The 15,875-nt window shown below is 39.9% G+C and overlaps 1 protein-coding gene across 1 annotated transcript in view; it reads left to right on the top strand.

Moving 5' to 3' along the window:
* The first annotated feature begins 922 nt into the window (after positions 1–922).
* The window catches only part of R3HDML (R3H domain containing like), a 104,716-nt gene continuing 89,763 nt past the window's right edge, over positions 923–15,875 (top strand). The window contains exons 1-2 of the mRNA XM_044090564.1: positions 923–1,329; positions 1,583–1,888. Coding sequence (XP_043946499.1) covers positions 1,619–1,888 — 270 coding nt within the window. The 5' untranslated portion in view covers positions 923–1,329; positions 1,583–1,618. The remainder of the gene's footprint in view (positions 1,330–1,582; positions 1,889–15,875) is intronic.

The raw sequence follows: 15,875 nt of genomic DNA, 5'->3' as shown, positions 1-15,875 counted from the left end.
GTTAGTCCTACAATCCCAGCAGTAATGCCAGATATCAATGATTCGTACTATTAGATGCTAGAAAACTTTTAATGAAAGCATTTTTTGTTGACACAAATTTCTACAGTTCTGAGAAATTATATCTAATCTATTAACCAGTTACTGCTACTCAGCATCACTTGCAGCATGAGGCACTGCCATACCTCTCAACCTTTTAACGCAAAAAATCTAGACAAAGCCTGACAAAATGTGGGGACAAAGCCCCAAAAATATGGACAGATTTTAAGTACTGCTTTTATAAGCTTAGAAAGTTGCTAAAGTAATAGGGTTTGTCTTGACATTTTCTGAGGGATCTGAAGCCTGAAATTCAAAGACCTCAGTCCTCAGATCATCCCTGTGACTTGCCAGAAAACCACACATTTTATGAGGAACAGACCAAAAACATGAGGCAAAATCTGGACATTCTAAGAAAATCTGAACAGTTAAGAGGTAAGGGCACTGCAATGGTAAGGCTCTCATAAATGCATTACTTATTTGCTGAAGTCACACAAGTGGCCTCAAACACTCACATACTTGTTGGGAAGTACTAAAATATCCATCTGCGAATTCTGTCTGCCGTGGTCAAGCAAGCAAGAGTCTTAAATCAGTCATGAGCCAGTTTCAAAGGTTTGGACCATCCCATGAGAATATTTATATGATGGTAATCAAAGTAAAGTGCCGTTAGCTTTCTGGTAAGAAAGTGGGTGAGGCCAATACTAACCAAGTTTATGCTGGTGATGCGTTTGGTCCGGTTAGGGTAATTAAAATAAAAAGGGGGCGGCTGCTCCGCTTCGATCTCAGGCCCGGGGGGATAGTACCGGGGAGGGGACACTTGAGGTAGAAATGGAGTAGTAGGAGCAGCTGATAGTTGGAACACACACGCACACAAACGGAGAAGGGGAAGGAAAAAACAGCGTTATATACCGAGTGCGTCAGCTGCCACTGCAGGTTAACAACTTTTGGCTCGCTCAGTTCTCTTAAAACTGAGTAGATTGCACACTATCCCTTTAGAAGAAGCCAAGTTATTGCTTGGTTGTTGTCTGAGGCGCTGGCTCCAAGCTTTAGGATCAGTACTCTGTGTGTTCTGTCTTTGGGAAACCATCCCTCACTCCTTGTATCATTGAGAGGTACTTGCACACTTGCCAGACTCGTGGCTGGCTTTTCCATCTGCTAGCGAGTTTCTCCTTTCACCTTAAAAAGCCTGGTTCCGATCTTGTCCTCTTCATAAACCGGTGCGAGGAACAGCAATACCCAGTGAAGTGAAACTGTACATCACACAACTGTCAGATATACTAAACTACACCGTGAGGGGTATTGATATTATTTTTACCTGTTTGTTTCTGCTAATATACTTAAGTGTTTGAATTAACGGAAACGAGGTGTATTTAATTGCAGGTGGCTGCTTTCATTTTTGATGTAGCCAAGACACTTTGGGAAGGGAATAGTATTTATAATATAAAATACAATGGGATTTACAAATCCAAAAAGGGTTAGTAGAAGCTATTTCAGTAAGTAAACATTCTACCTGCACCTTTCATACTTAATTTTTGTATTCCTTTTGCAGTTAAAATAGCAACAGTCTTGAGAGTGTGAACTGAAGATGACGGTGTTGCACATCCAGCTTTACTTTAGTGCTCTACTTTTGTGGATCGTACAGAAGTCAACATCCTTCTTGCTGCCCAACGCTACAGACCTTCCTGGCCCCTACCACGACACCCAGCCGGACTCTCCGAAGTTTCCAAACTTTTTTGGCATCCCCCGAAACAGGCGGAAGCGGTACATCTCCCAGGGAGACATGAGTGCGATTCTGGAATACCACAACAACGTGCGCTCGCAGGTGTTTCCTCCAGCTGCAAACATGGAATATATGGTAAGTGTTCTTATCTGACTGAGATCCCAGTTCAAACATAACCATGATTTTTGTTAGTAGCAAATACTATGGTAGTAACCTCTGTAACTACATCAAGAACTTAGAAACACAGTATTAATTCCATACTTCTCAATCTCTTGTGCAAGAAATCTGGATAGGAGGGACAAAAGCCTGAAAATAGGGATATAGTTTAAATAAGAAAGTTGCCAGAATGGCAGGGTTCGTGTTAGCATGGTTTTTTTTCTGAAGGGTTTGAAATCTGAAATTCAAGTGCATGTCATTATTTAGTGACTGCAGTCCTCAGTGACGTGCCAGAAAAAAGCATATCGTTTATAAAGATCAGAAAAAGATTAGGGCAAAATCTGAACAGTTGAGAGGTATGCATTGTTCCATCATTAGGTACTGTTGCAGGCTCCTTATGTTCACAAGCACACATCTCAAGTGCCACCACTATGTACACATTTAATAACGATGGACGTTTTCTACGAGCAAAAGTATTGCATCATTAAGTCAAGATCACACAAAAAGAACCATGTCAATGTATAAGCTACAGTTTAACGAGTTGTGTAGTGTTAAGATTTTATGCCCTGTGGTTGACAGGTACGCTGACTGCCCTAGTGTTTGCTACTAAGCAAAACTTCAGCCTTTTAGAATTTTGTAATTATATTATCAATTTAAAACGTGCAAGATATAAGTTGATTTCTGAAGTCCTACAGCACACAATCTAAAGAAAAGGAGCACTAGCACACTAAAACTGTATTACTCAGTGTGGATGACTTTGCTGAATTTTATTTGAAAAAGATTTACAGCAGATGAAATTCATACCTCTCAACCTCCAGTCATTAAAAAGTGATAGCACTGGCCTTTAAAACCATATCAGAGGGCCAGAAAAGAAAACTGTTTTTCACAGTAGAAGATCTTTATGTAATAGAGTCTATGTAATTAGCAGTTGTGATTCTTTGTATAGTCTTAGTTTATATATTTAAAGTGTATATCCATAAACAGGTCTGACTTTGAGGCACATCATAAATCAAGGAGGAGCAAGGCTAAAATTACTGGCCAAAAGCATAGTAATATGCCTAAATCACAGTAGCTGTGAAGCGTGGAACTACTTATATTAATGCTTACACTTTTCACTATAGTTATTTTCAAGTTTCACTGCATTTTACATCCCTAGTCCTTAAAAGAAATGCCTTTGAATTCCTTTTATTTGCTATTCAGCTTAACAGCAACCTTCTGTTTTGAAAGGAGTGGATTAAATACTGATACATAAGTTAAAAGTTATGATGGTTATGACAGCTCCAGGTATCGTGTAGTATGACAGCATGTAAACATGAATAGGTGGACAGCAAACAGTGTTACATAAACCTGAACCAAAACATCCTGAAACACAAAGACATGAGGGAATTTTTTTAATGCAGTTTAGCAAAATTAAACCTGCCCAGATGTGCCATGAGTTTCAAATCAGTATATTATCATAAGAACGGTGCAAGAGGGTGCAATAAATGTTTAGGGGGTTGTGGGTGAGTTTTAATATGCAAGACACTTGGTTTCAAGATTTTGAGATTTATTCTTGCCTAATGCTTTCACTGTAATATAATATCAGTTGAAGCTCATGTAAGAGGGCAGTGCTGTGTGCAAAGTGGGCAGATTTAACATTTTATGCTGAAAAAACATACCTATGCCTGAAAAAATGCACTGGAAGAAGATGATGTCATTATTATTAGGTATGACAGATATGATGAGAACATAGCTTGTCATAACTGATGAACAAAAATGCATTAAAGTACACTACACTGAATGGATTTCTGAGAAAAGACACATTTTTTTACAAGTTGCAGTCTCATTCACTTGTAGTCAGAGGGTAAAAGGTTCAAAATAGACAGACCAAATTTATGTCTCAGTCAAATGTAAGCTAAATGCATAAAGGTGTAGCTACAGTATTAGTAAGTATACAGAAAACTAAGTGAAGTGTGTTACTTATTTTAATTATAATTAATTCATTTATTTACATTTTTTGACTAGTATGGTCTGACTGGGCTGGATAGCCTCATTGTAGCAGAGTACTGAGGAGAAAAACTTCAGATTGCATTATGTTTTTAAGTTATAATTCTGTGCATATTTACCTTATTGGATTTTCCTTTGACCATTAATGTTGTTCTAATTATCTGGTTTTGTGACAACAAACATTTTACTTCCTTAAGCTATTTCCAAAAGATATTAATACACTCCGGAAGTAAATGTGTAGTTTCTGATCATGTATTACCTTTCTGAAGTATGTATGTACATCAAAAGGTGATAGACAGATACTGCCTGGATAGGGAGCTGATGCAGGCAGTGAGCTACATGTATGCACTACATCATATCTTGATGGATTGATATCACCTGTACAGAGAGCAAATATAGGCAGTGAACTATGTGTGCAGTTCATCAGAAGGTGATGGATAAATACTGCCTGTAGTGGGAGCTGACTGAGGCAATGTGCTACATGTGTACAGTATATCAGAAGGTGATGGCTAGCTACTGCCTGGATAGAGAGCTGATCTAGGCAGTATGATCCACGTATGCAGTACACAACTTGTGGGTGATTATTTTACTCCTTGTAAATAGAGTATTCCTGTCATCAGTTATAGTTGCATCTGGGACATTTCAGTACTGCATGGATGTCAATGGGAAGTGTTGAAGTCATCAGACTTCAGTACTGTAAATAAAGCTCTGACTGACTGAGTCACTGTGTCTGGGAAATGTATTTGGTTTCTATAACCACTAGCAGCACTGTCAGCATGTTTCATGCCATGGTGTGTGATGCAGAGGCACCTGTGACAGATGGAAGAAATGCTGTGGAAGGAATGTAGAAATCACCTGATGTACGTCTGTACAGTAAATTCTTTTTGTCAGTGTTTGTATACTCAGGTTTTAACCATCATCCATGGCTACATACATGAACAACAGTAACTTTACTGGCATGTCTTTACCATATATAGTGTCAATATAAATTTTGGTCCCCGGTGAGGTTACAGTAACTTAAATAAAACTCACATCTGTCAATATTAGCAACCTCTGTCTAAGATATGTATAGTGCAGTTCTTGTAACCACATCTGTGATGTGACAACATCTATTGAATGCTCGAGCATCTTGTATGGGCTGTACTCTCAGGCAAGTACTAATACAATGATCCTGTTATCTCCAGAAAACTACTAGCCCAGCACACATGGCTCATAACTTGCCACGCTAATGTCCTTATTATTGCCTAAGGTGATAACATACCTCTCAACTGCCCAGATTTTTGCAAAATGTCCAGAGTGTTTTGTGTCTTATTTTTGGTTTGTCCCTCATACAATTTGTGGTTTTCTTGCAAATTATCAAGAATCGAAGTCACTAAATAATGACGGACATTTGAGTTTTAGATATTGTATCTTTCAGAAAATGCATGCTAATGCAAAAACCTGCTGTTCTAGCAATTTTCAAAATCTGTCCCTGATACTGGGCTTTTGTCTTCCCATCATTTTTGGCTTTGTCATGATTTCTTATGCTTGTGGTTATTTCATATATCTGAAGTACAGTAATGTATACATCTAGAGAACAGCTGCAAATAACTGCAGATTATTAATACATCTGAGCTAGATGACTTGGTTTATATAGCACTGAGAATGTGCAGTCTAAGTGACATGATTTTATTACTGAATTACAACCAAACGCTACATTTTTGATTTTTTGTCAGTTAATACTCTCCAGTGTTACTGTTTTCATTGATTCTTTTTCATTCTAATTATAGGTTCACACAGCACTGGTGGAACAGAGGATTTAGTTTGAAAATTTGGGTTCCTATAACTAAGTGCCTGGCTGGTGGCTTTCCCTGTAACTTATTTAACCTCGGGCCCAACTAAAGTAGCACAGCATTAATTTTTGCCAAGTTCTGAGATGGGACAAGGATGTTCATTACTGTTGGTTGGTATGAGTAGTGTGGTGGGATTTCAAGTTACTTGTTTAATCCCAGGACAGAGGACATGCAGAGGACTGCAGGAAGTCAGTTTGTGTAAAAGAGTGATTTTCTTTGTGTGTGTGTCTGGGTGTGTAGAGTGTACTATGAGAAGGGGGGAGTGGGTGAGGTTTAGTGAAGCATAAAATTACTGAATGTAACATTGTAAGGCAGAGGTAGTAGTTCAGTGCAGCAAGGTGATGGGATTAAGTGAGGAGTAAACATTTGTGCAGGGTAAAGGTTACATGTAAGGGAGAAAGTAATGGGGTCACGAAGGCTGTGGACTAACATTAGAGACAGGAACTTGTGCCTGTGGAGTGTACTCTGCCCCACTGTTGTGCAATGTGCAGCTCACTGCAACCCATCCAAATGGAGTGAAGTTGTATTCAAGGCCCAGTAATTTAAATAACTGGAATGTAATAAACATCTAGTTGACTAATTCCCCTGTGAAGTGAGTGGGACACCCGTATCACTAGCAAAACACTATTGCTTGCAAAGTGTTTAAGCAGCATTCCTTTCCCAGAACAAGGGATTCAGCACAATCAGTGGCTTGATGTTAAAAAATACATACACACAATAAATTGCCACTTCCTTGATGCTGAAGGGATTACCAAGGAGTCAGCTAAAGTAAACACAGCAGGAAACCTGTAGCACAGCATGCTGCAGCCCAGGCAAATGGAGTACAGTGATGCACAAAGCCCTGCTATTTAAACAAGAATACAGTAAACATTCAATCAGCCACTCCCCCCTCTAAACTAAGGAGGGGAGTTGCACCTAGAACTCTAGCAAAACACATTCTATCACTGTGTTTAAGCAGTACCACATTCTCAAAGATATCTAGCAAAATTGGTAGCTTAATGTTAAATAACATATACATGATAATTTACCTTATGTAAAAGTGATTGTTGAAAAGGCTGAGTCTAGTAAATTAGATACAGCTGGAGGCTTGTTGTACAGCTCACTGCAGTCCAATCAAATGGACTCTGAACATGTTTGCCTGTCTGCAGTTTATAGTCATGCACCATATCTCACATAATATGTTTTAATAGCACTGATTCTTCTGAAATCATACTGTTTTGGTGTTAGCAGTATGTTTGGGGTATCCAGTTTCAACTTTAAAAGTTGGATGCTGTGTTAATTCACACATATATTCTGTTAAACACATAGGGATTAAGTATTGTCTCAGTAGCCTGAATACTTTGTCTATTGTCAGAGTTCTGGCATATTTCTCATTTGAGTGACAGATTCACATTGTGGACATCTGCCACTGGTGCAGTTTTTTGTCATTTGCTTTTTTACCGCCATATTGCCTCATGATAATGTCTTGTGTGGTTATGTACAATGCTACACTTAACTCACTGTGCTATTCTTTTATTACCATTTTACTTTTCAAAGCTACTAAACATCTTGAATAAATATTTCAGTGGTAGCATCACTGTATTGGTTCAGAATTCCAGGTAGTCTGTGTTGGAGTAGTGCCATCGCAGTGCTGTGGCCATTTTGGTTTATGGTAAGGACTGTTCAGAGTGCACTGCATATGTTAAGTTATTAACCCAGGTTTGACTGTTAGCCAGAGAGCCTGAGGAGCTGATTCAGGGTGAGGCAGAAAACTGCTGAGGTAATGTCTTCTACTGTTGGGGGGAGGGGATGTGCTTGGAGGAACATGTAATGTCAGCAGCCAGTGCCAAGAGGAATTAACAGTTAATGATGTAGGCAGGGTATTGAGAAGGACAAAACAGTGGAGATAGAAATTATATTGCAGTGCCAAATTACATGTCTTCCCCCCAGTACATCACTCAGCTTGCCAGTGGCTAAGTATTAGCTAAGCCAATTTATTTATTTTTATGTATTTATTTAACATTTGTTAACTGGGAAAGTCTGACTTGGAACGAAGCCAATTTTCATTGGAGGCCTAAGGAGAAATGCTTCAGACGCATGTCTTTGTAACGTGGGAGGAAATTGGAGCACCAGGAAGGAACCCACACAAATGCAGGGAGGACATGCAGACTCTGCACAGGAGGCACTCCAGCCGAGTATCAAAGGCACTCCAGCTGAGAATCAAACCATAGAACCTCTTGCTGTGAGGCAACAACGCTACTGCTGCACCACTGCACCATCCACAATTAACATTCCTGCCAGCTGAAGTATAACAGCCCCTATCCACCAGCTTCTCTCCCTTTTGCACAACCTGGCATCTGTAAGGCTTTCCAGTCTGAAAAAGGTCAAGTCCTTGTATGTCCCAGTATTGCCTCAGAGGACCATGGAACAATAGCAAGTACTTATGGGTCTAAAATCAAGGATGACTGACTTGGTATGGTTAGTGAGACAAACCACAGGCACACCTCTCAACTTCTTAGCATGAGAGATCCGGACAAAGCCATAAATAATGGGTGGGTACAAAGGCTCAAAAATAGGGACACTTTGAAATATTGCTCTTATGAACTTAAAAATCTGTTAGAATAAAACATGTTGTCAGTTTTCTGAAGGATACATAATCTGAAACTGAAAAGGTCATTATTTAGTGACTTCAAGCCTCAATGAACTGACAGAAGGCCACTCATTTTATGCGGAACAGACCAAAAATATGAGGCAACAATCTGGACATTTGAGAGGTGAGACTTAATCCTGCTTTTTATCATCTCCTTTATTCAGACGTAACTAAAATCATGTGTGTAGCCAGACGTGCACTATGTAACCCATGATTTATTTTCTTTTGGGGGGTGACAATTTGCACAGAACAAGGCACCAAATGTTCCAGCTTTAAATACATAGTTTATCTGTACCCTTTTAAATGCAATTATCAATCATAAACCATCAAAAAAGATAAATGTGTCCAGTGTGATTTACTTTTCTTATATTACTATCAAATTTAAATAGTTATAATGTAAATATTTTAGAATATATTCTGCATCTGTTTTTTTTATTTAAATTTGTACACAACAGAAAAAAAATCCAACAGTTTCCACAAGAGTAATGTAATTTCTTTATTTCTGCAATGTCTCTAACAGATATTACAAATTGTAATGGCAGTAAGACTTTGAACTAGATTTGTCTTTAGTAGTTCAGGTTATATCTAAGAAATTTCTATCTGTTTTTGTCAATTTATTATTTCAATGTATTATTATACTTGGACAATTGTTAAATATGTTTACCTTTGCTGTATATACTCTTGAACTGTACCCATTGCATTGTATTTACTCTTTGTATATGTTATGTGTGCTTGCTATTCATGGAGCTTTTCTCCTCAGGTCTCTACTGAAAACGGGCTCATTACAGCCCAGTCAACTACCCCAGTAAACAAATGCAAATAAATAAATAAATATCCTCAGTGAAGAAGTGACATTGTTCTTCCTTAGGTGGATGGAGTCCAAGAGTCTTCTTACATTAGAGAAGATCAGGAAATCTGTAATTGTTATGGCTAGGTTTGTAGAGGCCCTAGGGCTGATAGCCTAGTACCAACCTATGAACCTATGAACCTAGAAGTGGCGATGGCTTGCCAAACTGTGTGATCTAGAACAGAGAAACTGTAGCTGCTGCCCTTTTTTTTTTGCTTGAGGGAATGACATGGAGAGGGGAAGCATAGCTGAGTTGAGACCTGAGGTTGCAAGTTCTGTCTGTTAAGCAAATGTGCTGCCAAGATAGGTGAATGTTTTTTGGCTCGGCAGTTTGAACGGGAGTGAAATGAGAAATAGTTGCGCCATCTGTTGGATGGGGAGCAAGACAGTATTTTTAATAACTGAGCAGTGGTGCTTGGCTCTACCTTGGGGAAATAAAATGGTGGGTTTTGGGAAGTAGTTTGTAAGGCTTTACAATTTTTCTTTGAGTCTGAGACAATTACTGGAAGAGCATATTCAAGCTGAGTGAGGAGTATGTCTTTTTGTGGGTTTCTTCCTGCAAGGAACAGAAAGTAGGATATCTTATACAACCAGAAAAAAATGTTTGATTTGTTTGTAGATGTGCAGTTAGAAGTTAGTCAGAGCTTCAAGTATTTGTATAAGGTGGCTTTTTTGTGGTTGAGAATTGTTAAGTCAGAGGGAGCAGTGTGTCTGTTTTTCTTGTGTATCAAAAGCATGACTTTAGTTTTATTTGGGTTAATGAGAAATTTTCTTCAATTTAGCCATCTGGCAAGAGATAACAGATTATGCCGGAGTTGAATTTTAATGATGTTCCAGGAACAGATAGGTCTATAGATGACCATGTCATCTGCATACAGCAAGATGAAGAGTTGTGGGTTGTCTGAAGGAAGCTTGATAATGTACAGGGAAAAAAACAGAGATGACAAAACCTGAGTCTTGAGGGACCCCTTTGAGAAATAAGATTGTGGCTGAGTGCAGTGAGCCCTTTTTCATACTTAATACCTGGTTAGTGTGAAAGTTGATGAATCGCATATTGCTGGGAATGGTTGGCTATGTAAAATGCTTTGCTTAAGTCTATGAAAATGCCACCTGTAAGCTGACTCTTGTCCATTGCTATTAGGATGTTATAAGTTATGGTCTGGATAACTGTCATTATACTGTGGTTAGCCCAGAATCTCTGTTGGTTGGGGAACAAGAGATGTTCTACAATCCTGGTTGAGAGCTGGCTAAAGTACAATTAAGTACTATGCTAAATGTGAGGTGTATTGATACTGATCTAAAGTCTGGGCAGGACAGTGGATTTTAGTTTTGGGATTGTTTTAATTTGTACACCTTTCCTTATCTGCAGGAAAATATGATAACATAGGTAGAGATTGAAATTGTGTGTTTTAAGTGTGTATGTTATATGTTTGGCACAGGTGTTTGTAAACCATAGGTCAAGGTCATCTGACCTTAAGGGAACTGCTGTCTGAGATTTTGTCGATTTACATTTTTAATTTAATTTGATTTTTTTTTTACTTCAAAAATGAGATTAAAATAAAGAGAAAATTCTAGTGGGCTTGAGTCTGAGGAGGGGATATATGGAGGCATGAGGGTGGTTAGCTAAGTGAATTTAGCACGAAAGTGATCTGGCAAAAGTAGATCTTTCATGGTTATATCAGTATTGTATCCACTGATGGTGTTCTGGACTCTGCCAATTGTTAGATTTTTTTGTGGTGTTGGGTATATCAATTTGTTGGCTTTGGAGGTATATGGCTTTGTGCTTTCTAATGTCTGTCTTTCTGTGCAGTCACAGAAACCTGGCTTAAGGTTGCAGAAAGTACCCCAGCCTTGCAAGGCTACAATTCTTTCCACACTTTCAGACCGCAAATTGAAGGTGTGATGACCAAAGGAGGCGGAGTATCTCTCTTCATTAAAGATAATTACACCTGTAGACTGGTTAGACAAGAAACCTCTGTGGAGCTACTCGAAGTCCAAATTATCATGGGTATGACCCCCCCCCCCTTTAGGTCATCATGAGTTACAGATCCTCTTCCATGAACCAAGATGCCCACACAGTTTATTTAGACCTACCTGGGACAGTTAAGGTACAACCTAACACCCTAGTCATGGGTGACTTCAACTATCCTTCCATTAATTGGGAAAGTTATACTAACCCAAACTCACTCACACAAAAATTCCTGGACTTTAATTCAAATGCCTTGGAAGAAATAGTGCAGCATCCCACAAGGGCCTCCAATATTCTAGAGAAACGCCTCTAGTGTAGGGCCTGCACTGGTTAACTCTAACCGTAAATCAGTCATTTTTTGAAGTAACAATAGCACCAGAACTCCCCAAATTAGAAGTCAGGCTAAAAAAGCAAAGCTAACTATACCCTGCTAAGGGAAGGTATAATTGACTTCCAAGCTCCAGTTCCACAGATGGCATTGATGGATATACAGAGACGTACACTGATGCCTTGTATAAATATCTACACAAATGTATAGACACAGCCATGCCAGATAGGATTAAAGCAAGATCCTCAAGAAAAAACAAACTATCGTAGTGGATGTCTAGCGTTGTTAAATTATACAATAAGCAAAATAAGCCACTGTCTATAAATACAGAGAGATCCCAGAACTGGAAAAGCACCCTCCTCAGCCTAAACAAGCAAATAAGACAACTTGTAAAATCATCAGAGTGACTATAAGAAAAAGTTAGCCATCTTAGCCAAGGATAACCATAAGGCTTTCTTCAGCCACTTCTGCAACCTAAAAGGTAGGACTCAGATGTGTGCTGAACTAATTGTGGATGGCATCTCACACACACACTCACACACACACACACACACACACACACACACACACACACACACACACACACACACACACACACACACACACACACACACACACTGACCCTGCAGAAATTGCAAGCCTGCTAGCAGACAGGTTTGGCAAAAAGTTTACCCCCCCCCGCCCCCCCCCCCCAGCATACCACAAACCATGTTTTCTTTATCTCCTCTTCCCTGCATCTCCAAAGAGCAAATCATTAATGCTCTTTCTAAGGCTGAGTGCAGCCTGCATGGGACCAGGTGGCATTCTGGGCTGCGTTCGTAATGTTCTGAAATGAGAGCTAGCTGCTCCATTAGGCAGTCTATTAACCACAGCCTTAGTACTGGCCTTGTCCCCACTGAATGGAAAACAATGACTGTGACAGTGGTGAGGAAGCCATTTTATGTTGCGCAACTTATAAACAAAGGTATAGCATCTAAGTCCAAAGAAGTCATTGTTCCACTGTATTCAGCATTCATCAGACCTATCATTGAGTACAGTGCCCCCTTTGGTATGTACCTAACCAGGCATATCCAACAGTTGGAACGTCCACAGAGCTTCCTCACTAAGAGAATACAGTGAATAAGTAAAATGTCCTATGCAGACTGCCTCAAAGCCCTATCCCTTTATTCTGTCTCCTACAGGCTTTTGAGAGGAGATCTGTGCCTGACATACAGGCATTGTCAGACCCCACTCTAGTGGACCTCCTGCATATCCACAAAACAAACAGCACCAGAATTACATGTTCTAAAGACTTAAACTTTGCCTGTGATATAAATAGAACCTGCTGGAGAGAGAGGTATATATCCCAGAGACTAACCCGTCTATGGAACAAGCTCCCCATCCAGGTGAAGCAGAGTTCCTACCTAACTCAATTTAAGTGCAACTTGGACAATTGGATGGGAAACTAGAAATTCATCCCTGGTTTGGCACCTATGTCTCTAATGGACACAGGTAACCTGTAAATGGTACATCTCCCAGGCCCATGCTTACACTTGTCAAGGTTATGAGAACTTGTCAGAGATTTGAGATGCATGGCTAGGCTTAAAAAGGCCCTTGTGATTGTTAGCCTAGTAAACACCTAAGAACCTATTATCCCCCTCCACAAGGGTGGCTCAGCAACAGACCTGATTAACTATTGATCCATAAGTTTAACCAGCCTGATCTGTAAGGTAATGGAACAAATCATCATGGACCTCATTAATAAGGTTATAGGTGACCTCCAAACCCTGGATCCGTCCCAGTTCAGTTTTGTCAAGGGCAGGTCATGCCTGCTAAACCTGGTAGACTTTTGCGAGAATGTGACCAGAGCCATAGACGAGGGCAAAGCCGTGCACACAGCCTATCTTGACTTGGCCAAGGCCTTCGACACTATCCCACATTCCAGCATCATTGACAAACTAACCAGTTGAATATCAACCCCTCTGTTGTCAGGTGGGTTGCAAACTGGCTCACAGATCGACAACACTCAGACACAGTGGTAGACTTTGCTTCTACCAGCAGACCTGTAACCAGTGGGGTCCCACAAGAGTCCATGCTGGGGCCCCCTCTTGTTTGGCATATGCTTCTCAGTAGTCCAGGCCAAAACAGAGGGATTGTGGCTAACCAAGTTTGTGGATGACTGCAAATTAGGTGCTATCATTGATTCCCCTAGCAATGTCAGCGTACTTCAAAAGGGGTTTACACAGACTAATGATTGGTGCCAAAGCAATGGTCTTAAACTAAATTCTAAAAAAATGCATTATCATTCCCTTTGGTAAAGACACTGTCCCTGCTGATTATAAAATAAACCATTATACCCTAAGTAGCAGTTCAGTGGTGGGAGACTTGGGAACACAAGTTGACTGTGAAACCTTTGACCACCATGTGTCTACTGCGGTGAGGAAGGCATTCTTTGTTGTTCACCTGATCAGCAAAGGCATCACCTCAAGAGCAAAAGAGGCTATAACTTTCCTGTACTCATCCCTCAATAGGCCTATTATTGAATATAATGCTCCATTTGCTATGTACCATATCAGACACCTGCAGCAACTTGAGAGAACTCTGAGATTTTTAACTAAAAAAATCAGTCTCTCCAGTACATGTCTTATACGAACAGACTGAAGTCACTGTCACTGTACTGGGTAGCATGTAGACTACTTAGAGGCGATGTATGTCTGGTTTACAGGGCTACCTTGACTGAAATCTAATGGAAACGCTGCATATCCATAAGTGAAATGGGACTTGAGTCACCCATTCCAGGGACCTCAGTCGAGCCTGTCACATGAACAGTACCTGCTGGCGAGACAGATAGAGGTCTCAGAGATTGCCACTCCTCTGGAATAGGCTTCCAGTCCATATCAGGCAGAGCACCTCTATGACACTGTTTAAGCACAACATGGACAACTGGATGGGAAACTAAGTTTCTGCCAGGAATTGCCCTAGCTTCTCTCCTGGACATGGGTAGTCCTTGCTAGAAAAACTTTGGGCATAGGCGATATCTCTTATCTAGTATTATATTGCGATTTAACAGCTAGGCTTGTAAAGACCCTCAGGTCAATAGCCTAGTAAAATTTTATGAATCTAATGTTCTTTTTTGAGTAGGTTACACAAGTTAATAATTCTTTCATCAGATTTGCTTTAATTCCAGACATTCCAAGCGTCCTCTCTCAGTTTGAGAGGAGACTTGATTTGTTTTGTTATCCAATTATTTCTGTTAGGTTTGTGTAAATGGGAGGTAAGAGGGGGAAAGGTTGTTGTAAAATGACTGGAGAGTGGTAGTTGGGTTGTTAGCTGTACTGGCAGGCTCTTGGATGGCTGCAATTGTGTCCAGTTAAATTGTGTGTGGTGGTCTGGGGGGGTTGTGGTTCGAGTTTAGTGGCTTTGTGGCTTAAAGTTATTATGCTGGAGTGAAGGTATAGTGTGTTGAAAAATTTTGGATTATAAAGATTATGGGTCAATGGTCAATTAGTGATGGGGGTGTATTAATGTTTTTAATTTGGTGTGGAGTCTTGGTGAGAACTAGGTCATGGAGGGAATGACTCTTGGTTTTTGGATTTGGGCTTGCTGGCTGTGAAATAATTTGTAATAAGCAGATGTCTGGTAGCCATCAATAAATTTTTGGGTTGCTGCTGAGAAATGGATTAAAGTTGAAGTCTCCCATAATTGGTTATTAGAAGAAGGGATGTCTTTCTTGATGCCTATTTGCTGTTGTGTCCTTGATAGGATAAAGAGTGGAGGGAGGTAGGCTGCTGCTGTGTAGAGATCTGGATCTTTCTACAGGATGTTGGTGGTTATTTAGTTAAGGCCATATTCTGAGTAGTGTGTGTGTGTGTGTGTGTGTGTGTGTGTGTGTGTGTGTGTGTGTGTGTGTGTGTGTGTGTGTGTGTACTGGGAGTTTACTGGGAGTTGTAAGTGATGTTTCTGTAAGCGCATGATGCCATCCTCAGATCCTTACCTGATCTGTTATTTAAGGCTTATGGGGGTAACCTCTGATGTGAAAGTGAATGGGTGGGATATAATCTTTAATCCAAGATTCTTTAATGGCTGTAATATCTAGGAATTGGGGTGCTAAAAATAAGACGAGTTGTTCCAGTTTATTTTTGACACTTCTAGTATTACGAAGGTGTCATGTGAGTAAGGTATGGTTAGCAAATGCATGATTTTGTTCTGACAGGTGTCCTGGGTTTGGCTTGATGTTTCCTTGCAGGACTAAGAGAGTTATGTATGAGAAAGATTGCACAGAAATTTGGACCAAGTACTCTGATATGGCCATCTATGTTATTTCTTTTGTCGGTTGTGTAAAACTATTTTATTTGGGTTTGGAAGAGAGGGATTTATTTGATGGAGGATTAGGGTT

This window comes from Protopterus annectens, chromosome 12.part0, assembly GCF_019279795.1.
Source record: "Protopterus annectens isolate FY-2018-M chromosome 12.part0, PAN1.0, whole genome shotgun sequence".
Classification (NCBI taxonomy): domain Eukaryota; kingdom Metazoa; phylum Chordata; order Ceratodontiformes; family Protopteridae; genus Protopterus; species Protopterus annectens.
Note: the sequence above shows the minus strand (reverse complement) of the source record. Positions and strands in the feature narration are given on the sequence as shown.